Below are 13,802 nucleotides of genomic sequence, written 5' to 3' on the forward strand. Positions count from 1 at the left end.
AAGCTGCGGTCTATTGCGTTAAAAGGGTTTCCAGTCAGTATCCGCTGCAGCCTGTCTGCATGCACTGCCAGAGCAGGACAACCAGTGCTCGTGCCTGCTGCCACTGCCAGTAGACTCAGCCTATGGGACAAACCCACTTTCCCCGGTCTCGCTATCCAGGGGCGGGCAGGCTTCCTAGGCTATTCCACAGTTGCTGGGCAACGGGTTGAAGCTTCCTTCTTTCCGGGGCCTGAGCACCACCCACTTCGCCTCCTGCTCTAGCGCTTGCGTACTAGACCCCTTTCGACTCCGTTCTTTGCTTCCAGTTACGTAAGAACAAGCTTCACTTTGTGTAACCGGGCACTTCTCCGGGCGGAAGTGCAACAACGGAAGCGGAAGTGAGCACGCCGTAGACTGCGCGTCTGAAAGCTGGTTGACGCATCTGCAGTCACTGCTGAGCTTTGGGGTAGGCCAGGCTGGGCGATCAGCCCTCGATCTCTGCTGCGCCTCTCCCTTCCCCGGGCTCCTTCCAGCATCAGGTCCGCTATCCTCGCCGTGGCCACGCCCCGCCACATCCTGGCTGCTCTGCACCCTGACTTTTCCTCCCTGGTGGAGAGGGAGAGGCAGCAGTCCTCCTGCAGGTGGAGCGGGGTGGAGACTCTTCCTGATCCCAGCTGCAGGACACTGAGGACTAGCGAGGTAGAGTCTCAGATTCTGGTAGCGGCTGGGGAGGGAAGAACTGGTACCTGGAAACCTGGGGTAGGGAGAACGTGGGGCCTGCAGTGATGGAGAGGCAAGGGTGCTGGGCCTCGGCTGTGTCGAGTTCCTCTGGGGAGGGGAGCATCCAGTTTATCTACATATACTCTCAGACCTTTCCATCTCGGACTTGCTGTTACCCACGACCACTGTCTTCAAGCTGTCTTTCATCATTTTCCCAATCTCCCATCATTAGAGGATAGTTTCTGACCTTGACTGACATTAGGGTAGTGTACGAGCGCTGGCTGCTTTTTCCTTACCTGTTTTTGAAAGGCACCAGCAACAGATGTGTTATTTCTCTTGCTATACATCTTGACAATACACTTTGACAATAGCACCTCCCAGTTTAAAACAACAACAACAACAACAACAAAATCTGTTCTGCCAGTCTTCCAGACGTTTATATCGGTGACACCTTTGGCCCGAAAAGACTTAAGTGGATAGCATTTGAAGTCATTTGTTTTCCACATTCAGAGATGCGACTATTATCTCAGAACTGGAGTCTGGGTATATTGGTAGAGCTGATAATGACAACTTCATGAATTCAAGCTTTGGCTTTGCGGTCCTATTGCTTCCATGGGCAGATTTCAGTGTACTGAGAACACAATACCCCTCTGTTTATAATTGGTATTCTTTGAAAAGAGAAGTATCGCCGGTTGGATATTGTAGGCCCTTTACAATTGCTATTTTCCTTATCTTGCAGCTTTGCAAGTGTTCTTGTCCCAGTTTTTCCCTCCCCATTTCCACCATCTTTAAGGTGTGATTGGTATTTGAAGGAAAGGCTTGGACATTGGGTAAAACATTATAACTTCTGTGTTGCAGATACTAAACTAATTTCATTTAATTTCTGTGTTGACTCCACCTTGAAAGAAGGATATATTCCACATAACGCTATCAATTGTTGCCTCAGAACTTAATACCAAGGATAAATAGTTTTAATTTTGTTGTTTGGCATTATTTCTCTCTGTCGCTGTCTCTGACTATAATGGGAGTCTGTAAACTATGAGTAGGTTCTTGATCTCACTTAATACATCTATCTGCCCCTGGTTTTACTCACTTATTTTTCCAAAATAGGCATTGGTCCTAGCCTATGGGAGACATTTCAAGGTAGAAAATCCCACCCTTCTGTTAGGGATTCTCAGAGCATCTCAGGCTGCATTTCGAGCAGTAGGCCGTCTGTCTAGTAGGAGTGAGCTATTTGGAGAGTATCCTTGCTCAGGGTCTATCTACTGCTTATGTGCCTATTAAGACTTAGCCTATTATCTAGCTTTTAAAATTCCTAATTTATCCGTATATTGTTTTTTTCCCAGTCATCTCGTAATAACTCCTTTAGGGAACAAAGAACTTCCTTACATGCTTTTAGCAATAAAGAAAAGCAATAATAACTTAATATCCTCAGCTTTCTGTCTTCTGGGATTTTTTTTTTTTTTTTGAATGTACTAATTGTGTGCTGTGTGATAGCTGCTTCCTCAGGAACTGTAAAGAAATGCCTGTTCACCTCAGATAGACCACTGACAACAGACAAAAAAACAAAAAAAGTTTCCAACAAAGTCTAGCTTAGCAAACCAGTATGTTTATTGAAGTTCTATAGGAACATGGGTGACTGAATGTGGGATCCAGACCCAGGAATCCAACCAACTGATCAATCCCTTCATGTCACCAGGGCTACTGCAGTAGCCCAAATATTGTCATTACAATTTGATAATAGATCCTCATATCATAATCTTTGTGTTTAGCATGTTTAATAATCATATGAGCAAGGCTTCTTTTAAACTTTAACATAAAATGTGTAATATTTGTGTCCACCTAACTTTTGATGCCCAAATTGCTGATGACAACTTCAAATTCTACCAGTAGCAGCTAGTATCTATTAGTACCCAGTAAATTCTTAAAACGCTAGTCCTGTGAGGGTGCCTTTTTTTTTATTAAGTCTGGAGTTTTTACAGCTTCTTCGTTGTACGATGGGGCTTAAAGCTTTCACTACACATCAGAAAGTTTGTTTCACAGGTTAGTGTTTGTGTGTATGTATGTGTCTGTGTGTGTCTGTATGTCCGCACATGCGAGCTCCTGACTGGTGAGTACACCGTAAAGACGAGATAGTCTCTGTGCCCTGGGTCTTCAAGAGGCATTATTTTGTGTTGCTATTGGTATATTGAGGATTTGTTGTCGTTAATATTTTATCAAAGGACTTAGTGGGTTGATGCCATATTTAAAAAAAACATAGGAAAAATAGACCATTAATATGCAACATTTCTTCTGGAATTATTTTTACTATTGATGGGCACTGTCTGCCTGAACAATGTCTTTTATTTATATAGAAGGATTTAGGTAAGCACATCTTACTAAATAAAGAATTTACAATGATATTTTCCCACATTCTGAATTCTGACTCTGCACTGGCTGTTTTTGTGTGTCAACTTGACACAGGCTGGAGTTATCACAGAGAAAGGAGCTTCGGTTGAGGAAGTGCCTCCATGAGATCCAGCTGTGGGGCATTTTCTCAATTAGTGATCAAGGGTGGGAGGGCCCCTTGTAGGTGGTGCCATCCCTGGGCTGGTAGTTTGGGGTTCTATAAGAGATCAGGCTGAGCAAGCCAGGGTAAGCAAACCAGTAAGGAACATCCCTCCATGGCCTCTGCATCGGCTCCTGCTTCCTGACCTGCTTGAGTTCCAGTCCTGACTTCTTTTGGTGATCAACAACAATGTGGAAGTGTAAACTGAATAAACCCTTTCCTCCCCAACTTGCCTCTTGGTCATGATATTTTGTGCAGGAATAGAAACCCTGACTAAGACAGACTCTTAAACCATTTTTGTATCTATATTTCAGTTTTCTATAGCGTCACTATCTCAAATGTTGCAGCTACTTAGTATAGTACATTCTTAATGCAGTCTCTCTTTAACTCCTTTGTTGAATGTGCTTGACACATTTACCTAGTTTGATAAGTTTTAAATTTGTGTTAACTCTTATCTGTCAGCATAGTCACAGGAGTATCCCAGACCTGACACATACATGCCTGTGTCACATAGAAAGGAGCTCACATCTCACGCCAAATCCCAAAAAACCTTGAATAATAATTATACTTTTATTCGATGCCTTCATGCCTGTGACTCCCAGCAAGCAGGCTAGGTCACACGGTGGAATTAACACCCCCTCCACACCCCCACACCCCACACCCCACCCCTGCATGTGTGCACGAACACAAAATCGCAGTCAGTTGTTTCTTTGTTTCTTATAATCAGAAAGAATTCTGTCTTCCTGTTAGACCTCATCATGCCGGCAGTCTATGGTTTGGTGCTCTAGTTCTCTTGACTATTCTGGGAACTGAACAATCTGGTTCTTTGCTTTAGTCACCCCCGTCATGCTCTTCCTATTAACGAATCTCTTGTTTGTACCGGAAGGCTCGCTCTCCTAATCCATCGCCCCATCCTACGGCTGCTTACAGCTGCCTTCCCAGCTATAACTTTGATACAGCTCCCATCTGAAGGGAAATCATGTCGGCCTCTTTTCTACAAAGCAGTAACTTTTTATTACTACTACTACTACTACTACTACTACTACTATTACTATTATTTATGGCAATCACTAGTTCACTTTTATCATGGCAGAGTTGCTGACCATGAACTAGGATCTTTTGTGCATCGAGTCAGTGTGCTCTTTTTATCTTTTCCTGTGGGGGCAGGGAGGGTGTCTGGCTACTCTTAGTTATCAAAAATAATTCAAGCTAGGTGTGATGGAACACTCCTTTAATCCCACCACTCACCAGAAAGCAGCAGGTGGGTCTCTATAAGTTCAAGGCTAGCCTGGTCTATAACCAGAGTTACATGGTAAGACTCCGTCAAACAAACAAACAAACAAATGAGTATTTTGAAGGTTACCCACATTTTGATCTATATTTTTGATTTTAAAAATAACTTCTACTTAAGTCCTAGGTGGGAGATAATTACCCGGCTAAAAACTTAACTCAGGCCGATGGATGGCTTAGTGGGTGCAAATGGCCACCACCAGGCCTGATGGCTCGAGTCCTATTCCTGGGACCCACGTGGTAGAGGAGAGAACCAGTGCACCTGAATCGTCCTCTGGCCTACACACACACACACACACACACACACACACACACACACACGCCATGGAATGTACACATATTTCCACCCGCTTCCTCCCCCCAAGAAATAAATAAAATAAAAAGCTTTACCACTTTGTATGTAACTGAGCGATACCTTGGCTAGTAAGTAACATTTTGAAAGATTACTGTCCCATATGTTGTCTTTGTGAAAGCCCCACTATAGAAATTAATATATGCTTCATAAAATGTCTTCTGTGTTTCCACTGAAAACACCCCTAGTCAGGATGCCATGTAGCTTGGCGACACACGTTTGTTTGGTTTTAGGACATTAAATATTGTCTTTGTTTGCTTTGATGAGTGCCTAGAAATAATGCCATCGTTACTAATCGTGGATTTATCTTGTTTTATTTTGCAGATTCATAAAACCCAATTATGGGTGTAAGAGGTTTGCAGGGGTTTGTGGGAAGCACGTGCCCACATATATGCACAGTCGTCAACATGCGCGAGCTGGCAGAACAACACCGGAGCAAGTACCCTGGCTGCACGCCCACCATCGTGGTGGACGCCATGTGCTGTCTCCGATACTGGTACACACCGGACTCTTGGATCTGCGGCGGCCAGTGGAGAGAGTACTATTCTGCTTTGAGAGATTTCATTACAGCCTTCACCTCTGCCGGCATCAAGCTGATATTCTTCTTTGACGGCATGGTGGAGCCGGGTAAGCGAGATGAATGGGTGAAGCGTAGACTTAAAAACAACAGGGAGATATCCAAGATTTTCCACTACATCAAGTCAAAGAGAGACCAGCCCGGCAGAAACATGTTCTTCATTCCCTCTGGTCTGGCCATATTTACACGGTTTGCCCTGAAGACGTTGGGCCAGGAGACTTTCTGTTCGTTACAGGAGGCGGACTACGAGGTGGCTTCTTACGGCCTCCAGCACAACTGTCTTGGGATCCTTGGGGAAGACACCGACTACTTAATTTATGACACCTGCCCCTACTTCTCCATTGGCGATCTCTGCCTGGAGAGCCTCCAGACTGTCATGCTCTGTCGAGAGAAGCTCTGTGAGAGCCTGGGCCTCCATGTGGCAGACCTGCCCCTGCTGGCCTGTCTGCTCGGCAATGACATCACTCCCGAGGGCATGTTTGAAAGCTTCCGGTACAAGTGCTTGTCATCCTATGCGTCTGTGAAAGAGAATGCAGGCAAAAAGGGAAATATTATCTTAGCCGTCTCAGACTATATCTCCAAAGTTCTTCATTTGTATCAAGGTGAGAAGAAGTTAGAGGAGATGCTGCCCTTGGGGCCCAACAAAGCTCTTTTTTATAAAGGAGTGACATCATATCTTCTGCCGGGGCAGAAATCCCCGTGGTTAGTTCAAAAACCCAAAGGCATAATAACAGACAAGCAAATGGTGAGCTTAAACCCCGAATCCAAGCAAGAAGTCCCTATGTGTGTAGATTCTGAATTCAAGCAAGAGGTTGCTGTGTGTACTAATCCCGAGTCCATGCCAGAGGTTCCCATGTGTACGGATCCTGAGCCCACCCAGGAGGCTTCCATGTGCTCGGATCCCGACTCCAAACAAGACGTTCCCATGTGCACAGATCCCGACTCCAAGCCAGAAGTTTCCCTGTGTACAAACCCAGAGAGCAAACCAAGCTTACCTTCCGAAATAGACACCGAATTTAATCTAGAAGCCCTCATGTGTACACAGCCCGAAGTCAAACAAGAAGACGCCATGGATACGGAACCCGAAATAAAGCAAGCAACCATGGTTTCAGAGTCTGACATCTTAAAGGCAAGTGGATGTGCCTCCCCCACCTCCGTCCGCAATGCCGTGATTGAAAGTGTTCCTGTAACAGGTTCAATCGTGAGAATGTTATTATCTGCAGAGGACTGTAGGAGGATTACAAATGAGAAACCTCTTGAGTCTAGTTAGGGAGATATATGAAACCATATAAATACATCTGATACTGTCTGTGGATAGGGTGGGAAAGAGCTGTAGGATTCTAAGGAGAGACTGTTGTGGGTTAAAGTATAAAGAGAAGGCTTCCCCCATTGGAGTCAGGCCCTCAGAAGGACAACATTTGCTTTGAATAAGTCAGATGTGGGGTTGTAGGAACCCTACAGATGCAGTGATTTAAAATTAGTGTCACTGTGAGGCATACTGCTAAACTATCCAGGCAGGGGCCTAGGGACCAAGGAGAGGGAAACCTGGAAACAATATGACGCAGCTACACTCCAAAAGCCATAAATGCTAGGAGCTTGGGCTGATTGTAAGTTAACATTACATAAGCATCGAACAGTGTGACTCCACACTAGACGCAGGCTTTATCTTTCCTCAGTAGACTCTTATAACAGCCCTGTGAAATAGGTACTTTTCTAGTCATATCTAACTCTGCCATCATGGCTTCACTCGTGCTAATCATAGGCTTAACCCTTGAGCGGCGTCCCCAGTCCCGTGATCGCAGTCATACAGATAAGGTGGACATCCACAGGAATGGCCAAAGCTTGCAAGCTCTGAGCCAACCATGATTCTACCCCCAAACACGTTAGTAGTATGTTGTGTCACCACCATTCACAATACAGATGTAGGAATCTGTCTCACTGTGTATCCCTGGCTGTCCTAGAACTCACTATGTAGAACAGGCTGACTTTGAACTCACAGACAAACTTGGATAAATGAGCTAGAATCAGGAAATGGCAGGCAGAGGAGCAGCTGCGTTGTGTGTTTTGGTGTGGGGGTTTCCCACCCTAGTTTTAAAATAGTTGCAAGAACTCCTGCCAGTAGATGCTTAGCAGTAGCTATGCATAATGCTGAGGGGGTGAGGGGCACACAGGAGAGCAGCAGATTGGATCGTTTTCATGATCAAATAGCACGATCTAAAGTTCTGATATCGGATGGGGGGGAGCTCAGCCATAGAACATATGGCTCAGCGGGGCCCTAGATTCAATCCCTGGCACCAAGAAAAGAACAAAGATCTGATGTCAGGATTTGAATTTATGTTTCTCAATGCAGAAAAAGAAATATGGGAAAGAATGTTGGGTATTAGCCGCTTCAGAATTCTCGATGTTTCTGCCTAAGCCTCCCAAGCACTGGACTTGCAGGTGTGTGTCACTACGAATATCTTAGAAGTGAAATTAACAGTAAATAGGTTTGCATTTGGTTGTAGAATTCCTCCTGAAACACCTGAATCAGTAGCAGCAGCAGCTAAGGGAGGAGAAGGGACGTTTTCAGGAAATGACTAACTGAATCTCACTACAGAGGCATGGAATGTAGCACCTTTGACATGTGTACACAATGTGAGCCTGAAGTTCTAGTCCCTGGAGGAAAGAAACAATTAGAAGCCATTCTATTTTTATGTGTCTTACAATATGTAGGATGGAATCTTAAATATTCAACTAAGAGACGACAAGGAGAATGAGGAGAAAGCCGTTCTAAGAGGAGAAAAGTGATAAGAGTGTAAGTACTATAGAGTCCAGGTACTATAGAGAGTAAGTGCTATAGAGTGTAAGTACTGTACTAGAGAGCACAGGTACTATAGACTCCAGGTACTATAGAGAATAAGTACTATAGAGCGTAAGTACTGTACTAGAGAGTATAGGTACTATAGACTCCAGGTACTATAGAGAATAAGTACTATAGAGCGTAAGTACTGTACTAGAGAGTATAGGTACTATAGACTCCAGGTACTATAGAGAATAAGTACTATAGAGCGTAAGTACTGTACTAGAGAGTATAGGTACTATAGAGTCCAGGTACTATAGAGAATAAGTATATAGAGCGTAAGTACTGTACTAGAGAGCACAGGTACTATAGAGTCCAGGTACTATAGAGAGTAAGTATTATAGAGCGTAAGTACTGTACTAGAGAGTATAGGTACTAGTGCGTGTAGGTACTAGAGAGCGTAAGTACTAGAGAGCACAGGTACTATAGAGTATAAGTACTACAGAGTGTAGATATTATAGATCATAGGTATTATAGAGAGTAGGTACTATAGAGTGTAGATATTATAGATCATAGGTATTATAGAAAGTAGGTACTACAGAGTGTAGATATTATAGATCATAGGTATTATAGAGAGTAGGTACTATAGAGTGTAGATATTATAGATCATAGGTATTATAGAGAGTAGGTACTATAGAGCGTAGATATTATAGATCATAGGTATTAGAGAGTAGGTACTATAGAGCGTAGATATTATAGATCATAGGTATTATAGAGTATAAGTACTATAGAGCATAGATATTATAGATCATAGGTATTATAGAGTGTAAGTACTATAGAGCGTAGATATTATAGATCATAGGTATTATAGAGTATAAGTACTATAGAGCGTAGATATTATAGATCATAGGTATTATAGAGTGTAAGTACTATAGAGCGTAGATATTATAGATCATAGGTATTATAGAGTGTAAGTACTATAGAGCGTAGATATTATAGATCATAGGTATTATAGAGTATAAGTACTATAGAGCGTAGATATTATAGATCATAGGTATTATAGAGTATAAGTACTATAGAGCGTAGATATTATAGATCATAGGTATTATAGAGAGTAGGCACTATAGAGTGTAGATATTATAGATCATAGGTATTATAGAGAGTAGGTACTATAGAGCGTAGATATTATAGATCATAGGTATTAGAGAGTAGGTACTATAGAGTGTAGGTACTATAGAGAGTAGGTACTGTAGAGCATAAGTACTAGAAAGTATAGGTACTAGAGAGCATAAGTACTAGTGAGCCCAGGTATTATAGAGAGTAGGTACTATAGAGCATAGGTATTATAGAGAATAGATACTAGAAGGCATGGGTACTATAGAGAGTAGGTACTATAGAATGTAAGTACTAGAGAGCACAGGTACTATAGAGAGTAGGTAGTATAGAGAGTATTATAGAGAGTAGGTACTATAGAGAGTACTATAGGGAGTAGGTACTATAGAGCATAGGTATAGAGTACTATAGAGAGTAGGTACTATAGAGCATAGGTACTATAGAGAGTAGGTACTATAGAGAGTAGATACTAGAGAGTGTAGGTCCTATGGAGCATAAGTACTAGAAGCCATAGGTACTATAGACTGTAGATACTAGAGAGAGTAGGTACTAGAGAGAGAAGGTACTGTAGAGAATAGCTACTATTGAGTGTAAGTACTAGAGAGAGTAGGTACTGTAGAATGTAAGTACTAGAGCATGTAGGTACTAGAGAGAGTAGGTCCTATGGAGCATAAGTACTAGAGGCCATAGGTACTATAGAGGTCAAGCAGTAGGGATGCTGCTGTGGAGCCCTCCAGACAGACTCCAATGGCTAGCTCTAAACCCATGCTCACACAGATGACCTGGCTAATTTTGGTGGGCCATTTAAATCAAATAGACATACGGACATGAGAGATTTATGGGCATGGGTCGTAGGGGCATAGCACGTGAAAGCATGGAAAATGCTTATGTCAGAGTATAAAACGTTAAAGGTTTTATTATTATTATTATAACTTTAAATAGGGCTTGGGCCATCTGAGTTTGACAGTTGGGAGATTTTGGTGACTATTCTAGTGATTGTGGACAGCTGCTACTGCAAAGGTGTAGGTGGACCGCTGGGGTCTGCGAAGGGGCAGCAAAGGAAGAGAGGTCAGGAACTCACAAGCAAAAGCAGGTGCCGTGCGCTGGATTATGTTTACTGATGGACTGAATTACGGTGCCCGTGCTCCCACGCCCACCCTAAGGCTTGCAAGCCAGGCAGCTGGAATTCCAGCTTGCATGATCTAACCATATGTGATCAGATTAACCATACGTGACCAAATACAACTTCTGACTTGGCACGCACCAGTGGCAGGCACATGCACAGAGCCACATCTCTCTCAATCGAGAAATCAGATGAAACAGCACATTATGTAGTGGTCATGAGAGTGGGCGGAGTGCAGCTAAAGGGCAGGGGGAGCAGGGAGCACTCAGGTGCTGTTCATACGACTGAATCAAGAACTCGAAGTGCATAACTTAACTGCAAACACTCAACCTTCAGAAGGGAATGTTATATCTCAAGGTGTATATAGTTGCCAAAATTAAATTTTATTGGAAAAGTACAATTATATAGCTTGTTGTTATTTTCTAGGCAAATTTGTAAGACTACAAACTAAAATACAAAACAAAGAGTAAGAAGTGGCCTGGGAATAGCAGCCCATTATTTTAATCCTAGGATCTTTGTGACTTCAAGACCAGCCGCTTGTCTACATAGTGAGTGCAAAGACAGCCAGGGATATGTAGAGAGACCCTGTCTCAAAAAAGAAAACAAAAAACAAAAAAGCTCCCAACAGTAAAAACAATCAAACAACAAAGAAGTCAGAAGTGAAAGAGGGAATTAAAAATTAGAAGTGGGGCTGGAGCGATGGCTCAGTGGTCAAAAGCACTGTCTACTCTTCAAGAGGACTTGGGTTCAATTCCCACCACCCGTGGCAGCTCACAGCTCTCTGTAAGGGGGGTGGGGGGATCCGACACCCTCCCACCTGTGCACAAGAAATAAAATTAAATAAGTTATTTTTTTAATTAGAAGTAATTTTGCTGTAAAAACAACAACAACAAAACAAAAACACCATGAAATCCATAAACATTTATGTTGGAGATTGTATTAAAAGTGTTTCTCTATTTCATTCGTTTGTTGGTTTTTTGAGACAGGGCCTCTCTATGTAGCCCTGGCTGTCCTGGAACTTGCTCCATAGACCAGGCTGGCCTCGAACTCACGGAGATTTGCCTGCCTCCACTTTCCTAGTATTGAGATTAAGTGTGTACCACCACCAGCTGGGCTGACTTCTCCTTTTCCAGGGAGAGGCACACCAATTGGTCGCTCAGTGCCAAATGGTCTCCCTGCACACACGCACACGTAAGTGTGGTCTCAACAGGCTGTATTTAGGGATATGCATGTATATTAGTGGCAGCTAATGAAAGAACAGGCCTTATACTCACAAGAGTTGGGAGGGTTGAATGGGAGGGTTTTGAGAGTGGGAAGGGAGAAACATTGTAATTACAATCTGTAGGGTTTGCCTTGGTTTAAAGAAATTCTAGCAGCTAAGCAGGCATTATTAGGTCATGTGTCTAGTGAGAAGAACAGGTAACTGATTAATCATTGCTGTTTATTGGTAGTATAGGAAGTCAGACATTTTAAGTACTTTCTGTGTATCAGCTCATTTAAACCTCTGTGTGATCTAGTGCCTTTTTAAATAAAGCGTGTGTCATAAAGAAAGCAACGGATATGGTGATTAAAACGCAGATCTCAGCAATGAATCTGTAAAATTACAGGTCTGCATAGGTGCGTATAAGTCGGGAAGGAGGGATAGGTTTGCAGAGAAGGTAGGTCACGATCGAGGTGAGGGCTGTGAAGTGGGAGGTTAGGAGGCTGTGGAGCTGGAAACTCAGTCAGGAGCCCTTTGTAACTAACAGCCCTAAAGTAAGGAAGGTGGTGAGCACATGGTTATTGGAGACCTGAGCTCTCCAGCAGACAGAATAATAAGGTACTGCACAGGTAAGTAAAACATTGCTAGGTCGGAGGACACAGGGGAGAGTGGCAGGAGCGAAGGTCTGAACTCAGGAGCCCCCAAAACAAAACATAAATGCCATTTGGTGGCATGGGTTTGAGCTACATTTCCCTGTTTGGGTATTTCAAACCAAGTGTTTCGTTCTAAAACTCCAAACTTATTTTCAAGGAGAAATCTGTTGCATTTGAATCCTTGAACAGGTCGCCAGGATGCACCACGTCCACTCCGAAAGCTACCTAGTGTACAACATCATGAGCAGTGGAGAGATAGAGTGTAGTAACACCCTGGAGGATGAGCTGGACCAAGCCCTGCCGAGCCAAGCCTTCGTCTACCGCCCAGTCCGGCAGCGAGTTTACTCACTCTTACTCGGGGACTGGAAAGGTGAGGTCAGTTGGTCTGTCTGAGCAATGACTCTGTTTGGAATTGGATTCTGAGAAACGAAGGAGAGTGGATCCTCTTAGGACAAGCAGACGACAGGTTCCGTTTGTCTATAACATCTACTTGAGAACACCATTAAAGATCAATGCCACAAAACATGGCTATCTGTGAGTTTGAGGCCAACTCAGTCTGCATAGCAAGCTTCAGGACAGCCAGCACCACAAAGAGACCCTGTCTGAACAAGAAAACCAGGGTAAGTCCTGGCCCTGCAAACGAACCACCCGGGATTGTTAACAGACTGGAGCACCGCAGCAGTAACGGTTTAGAATCAACGTTGCTCTCTGCGCCTGCCTAATGCCAGCCCCTTCCCAGGTAGCTGAAACCCGTGTCTCTGCTCCGTCCCCTCATAAAGAGGCCAAGCAGCACTTGGAAATGTGCAAAAGTGTTCCACACACCGAGTTTTAGGCAAGAAACCAAAAATATAAACAGACTTACATATTTAAGTAGTCCTAGGCAAAATAAATACAGGCTAAATAGGAGAGAGTTTTCAAAGTGTAAATGCATAGCTAGGAGAGAGGTAGGAGGGTGTCACTGAGGAGAGTCCGTCCCTAAACTGAGGTTACTCCATGAGGTACAGGCAGCCTTGGTCTATTCAGTGTAGGAAGTCAGGAAGGTTGGATGCATGCTGTGAATGTCTGTTCCCAGGGCCCTGTGAACACATCCTGCCCTGTCTTCCCCCTTTCCTCCCCTCTCTCCTTTGCCATGTTGTGAAAACATTTAGTAAGAACCGCTGCCGGATTATGACCGGCCCTTCGGGTCTTTAAAAAAAGTTTTTAAATTTTATATGTGAATGTTTTGCTTGCATGTATATCTGTGCACCATGTGTGTGGCCTGTAGAGGTCAGAAGAGGGTGTCAGATCCCCTGAAAAATGGAGTTTTGGGTGTTTGAGAGTTGGTCGTGTGCGTGCTGGGACTTGAACCCAGGTCCTCTGTAAGAACAAGTCCTTTTAACCACCAACCCATCTCTCCGATCCACTCCTTCTGGTCTTAAATTCAGTACTTGAAGCCACTTACAAAACTTACATTAGACTTTTAGAAAT

At 43.6% G+C, this 13,802-nt stretch overlaps 1 protein-coding gene across 6 annotated transcripts in view; it reads left to right on the forward strand.

Moving 5' to 3' along the window:
* The first annotated feature begins 367 nt into the window (after positions 1-367).
* The window catches only part of Fam120b (family with sequence similarity 120B), a 40,694-nt gene continuing 27,259 nt past the window's right edge, over positions 368-13,802 (forward strand). For 2 of the 6 annotated variants that reach the window (XM_052169313.1, XM_052169314.1), the window contains exons 1-3: positions 368-678; positions 5,214-6,595; positions 12,525-12,705. In XM_052169313.1, coding sequence (XP_052025273.1) covers positions 5,231-6,595; positions 12,525-12,705 — 1,546 coding nt within the window. In that variant the 5' untranslated portion in view covers positions 368-678; positions 5,214-5,230. Of the gene's footprint in view, positions 679-5,213; positions 6,596-7,819; positions 7,906-12,524; positions 12,706-13,802 lie in introns of those variants that run through there. The other 4 variants (XM_052169315.1, XM_052169317.1, XM_052169312.1 and 1 more) reach the window with 3 other exon arrangements.

The sequence above is a fragment of the Apodemus sylvaticus genome, chromosome 23 (genome assembly GCF_947179515.1).
Source record: "Apodemus sylvaticus chromosome 23, mApoSyl1.1, whole genome shotgun sequence".
NCBI lineage: Eukaryota > Metazoa > Chordata > Mammalia > Rodentia > Muridae > Apodemus > Apodemus sylvaticus.